Source organism: Chelonoidis abingdonii, chromosome 19 (genome assembly GCF_003597395.2).
Source record: "Chelonoidis abingdonii isolate Lonesome George chromosome 19, CheloAbing_2.0, whole genome shotgun sequence".
NCBI lineage: Eukaryota > Metazoa > Chordata > Testudines > Testudinidae > Chelonoidis > Chelonoidis abingdonii.
Window position 1 is genome coordinate 17,795,220 of NC_133787.1, and position 2,131 is coordinate 17,797,350.

A 2,131-nucleotide genomic window follows, 5' to 3' on the forward strand; every position below is an offset into this window, starting at 1 on the left:
TTAAAGAGCCCTTTATATCGATATAAAGGGCATTGTAGTGTGGACGGGTACAGCGTTAAATCGATTTAACGCTCTTTAAATCGTTTTAAACGTGTAGTGTAGACCAGGCCTTAGATTTGCACCCCAATCCTACACACAAACGTGCTTAACTTTCCTCATGTAAGTAGTTGTAACATGAGTAGTCTCACATGTTAAGCATGCATATAAGTATTTACAGGATCAGGGATCAAATCAAAATCTCCCCACCTTGCAAATTCTCAAACAAACCCCAATGATGATAATTTAATAATCAGATTTTCATTTTTTTGGTCTAATCTGATTGTTAGATGTTTATTTTATAATAATTATTTTTAACTTGATAAATGCCATTTTTAATATATGTTCCTATTTATTCATGTATAAAAGCATTGTAAGGCATAAAGATTTTTTTTTAAAAATACATATTGTATTTTTAAATTTTGTTTCTCCCTCAACAGATCATACTTCTTGATGAAGCCACGGCCTCAATTGATTCTGAAACTGATGCACTAATTCAGTGCACAATCAGAGAAGCATTCAGGGACTGCACAGTCTTAACCATTGCGCATCGCATAAACACTGTTCTGGAGTGTGATCATATTCTGGTTATGGATAATGGAAAGGTACAGAATCAAGGAAGTTAGAAAGGGAAAAGACCTGTTAGATCATCTAATCCATCACTCTGCCACTGTACATTTATTCCCTATTGTACATTTACTAGTTCTATGTCTGGTCTACTTTAAAATGTCTGAAACAGTAGGGCTTTCAGTACTACTTCCTTCGGGGAAAACTTTTCTACTGCCTAACAGATCTCTTTTCATGGAAGCTTTTCCGTAAATGTCTTCTTAATTTCTTCCCATTGTTCTCTTTCAGACTCCAAACCATCCAAAATATTCTCTTAATCATTGGTGTTTACACCCTTCAAATATTTAGACTTTTGCCATGGCCCTCCCCTATTTCCTTTCATTATTGCTCAGCCATGCTATATTTATTCAGCATTTTCGGGGCTCAGTTCTGTAATGTGCTCAACATTCTGCTCCCAAGCCAGTAAATAAATTAAGTTTAACTTTAAGAGCAAGTGATCCCATTGGCACATACTTAAATTCTTTGCTGGATCAGAGCCAGAGTAACTCAGCACATTGCAGGACAGAGCCTTTGATCCTTTTATTTTATTTTATTTTTTTGTATAAATCAGGACTTTTCTACTGAGGAAAGTTATACTGGTATAAACTGATATGAATTTAAACTGATATTTTTATTCTGGTATAAGACAGCTTTTTTTGCTTTAGCTTATATTGCTTATGAAAGGATTTAAATTAAACTGAAAAAACATCATTCTTATTCTAGAATGAGTGTGTCCACGTGGAGAGTTATATCAGTTTAACTATATTGGTAGAAGTGGAAAAACTTTCCTGTGTCAACAAGTCCTCAGTCCCTCCAGCCTCCTAAACATTTTTGTTGCTCTTCTCTGAATTCCCTATTTGTTGATAGAATTTTGGCAATTAGGTGCCTAGAACTGAATGCAATATTCTGGGTATAGTCACAGCAGAGTTATGTAGACTTTTATAGGAGTACTTGTGGCACCTTAGAGACTAATACATTTATTTGAGCATAAGCTTTTGGGGGCTACAGCCCACTTCATCGAATGCATGCAGTTGAAAATACAGTAGGAAGATAATACACAGAGAACATGAAACAATGGGTGTTACCTTACACACTCTAATAAGAGTGATCGGTTAAGGTGAGCTATTACCAGCAGGAGAGAGAAAAGCTTTTTGTAGTAGTAATCAAAATGGTCCATTTGGAGCAGTTGACAAATGGTGTGAGGAACAGTGGGGGGTGACGGGGAATAAACATGAGGAAATAGTTTTACTTTGTGTAATAACCCATCCACTCCCAGTCTATATTCAAGCCTAATTTAATGGTGTCCATTTTGCTGATTATCAGAGGGGTAGCCGTGTTAGTCTGGATCTGTAGAAGCAGCAGAGAATCCTGTGGCACCTTATAGACTAACAGACGATTTGGAGCATGAGCTTTCGTGGGTGAATACCCACTTTGTCAGATGCATGTAGTGGAAATTTCCAGGGGCAGGTATATATATGCTAGCAAGCAA

General features: G+C 36.5%; 1 protein-coding gene across 1 annotated transcript in view; it reads left to right on the plus strand.

Moving 5' to 3' along the window:
* Positions 1-2,131, plus strand: part of LOC142047962 (ATP-binding cassette sub-family C member 12-like) — a 20,905-nt gene that overhangs the window by 15,746 nt on the left and 3,028 nt on the right. The window contains exon 7 of the mRNA XM_075073875.1: positions 477-641. Coding sequence (XP_074929976.1) covers positions 477-641 — 165 coding nt within the window. The remainder of the gene's footprint in view (positions 1-476; positions 642-2,131) is intronic.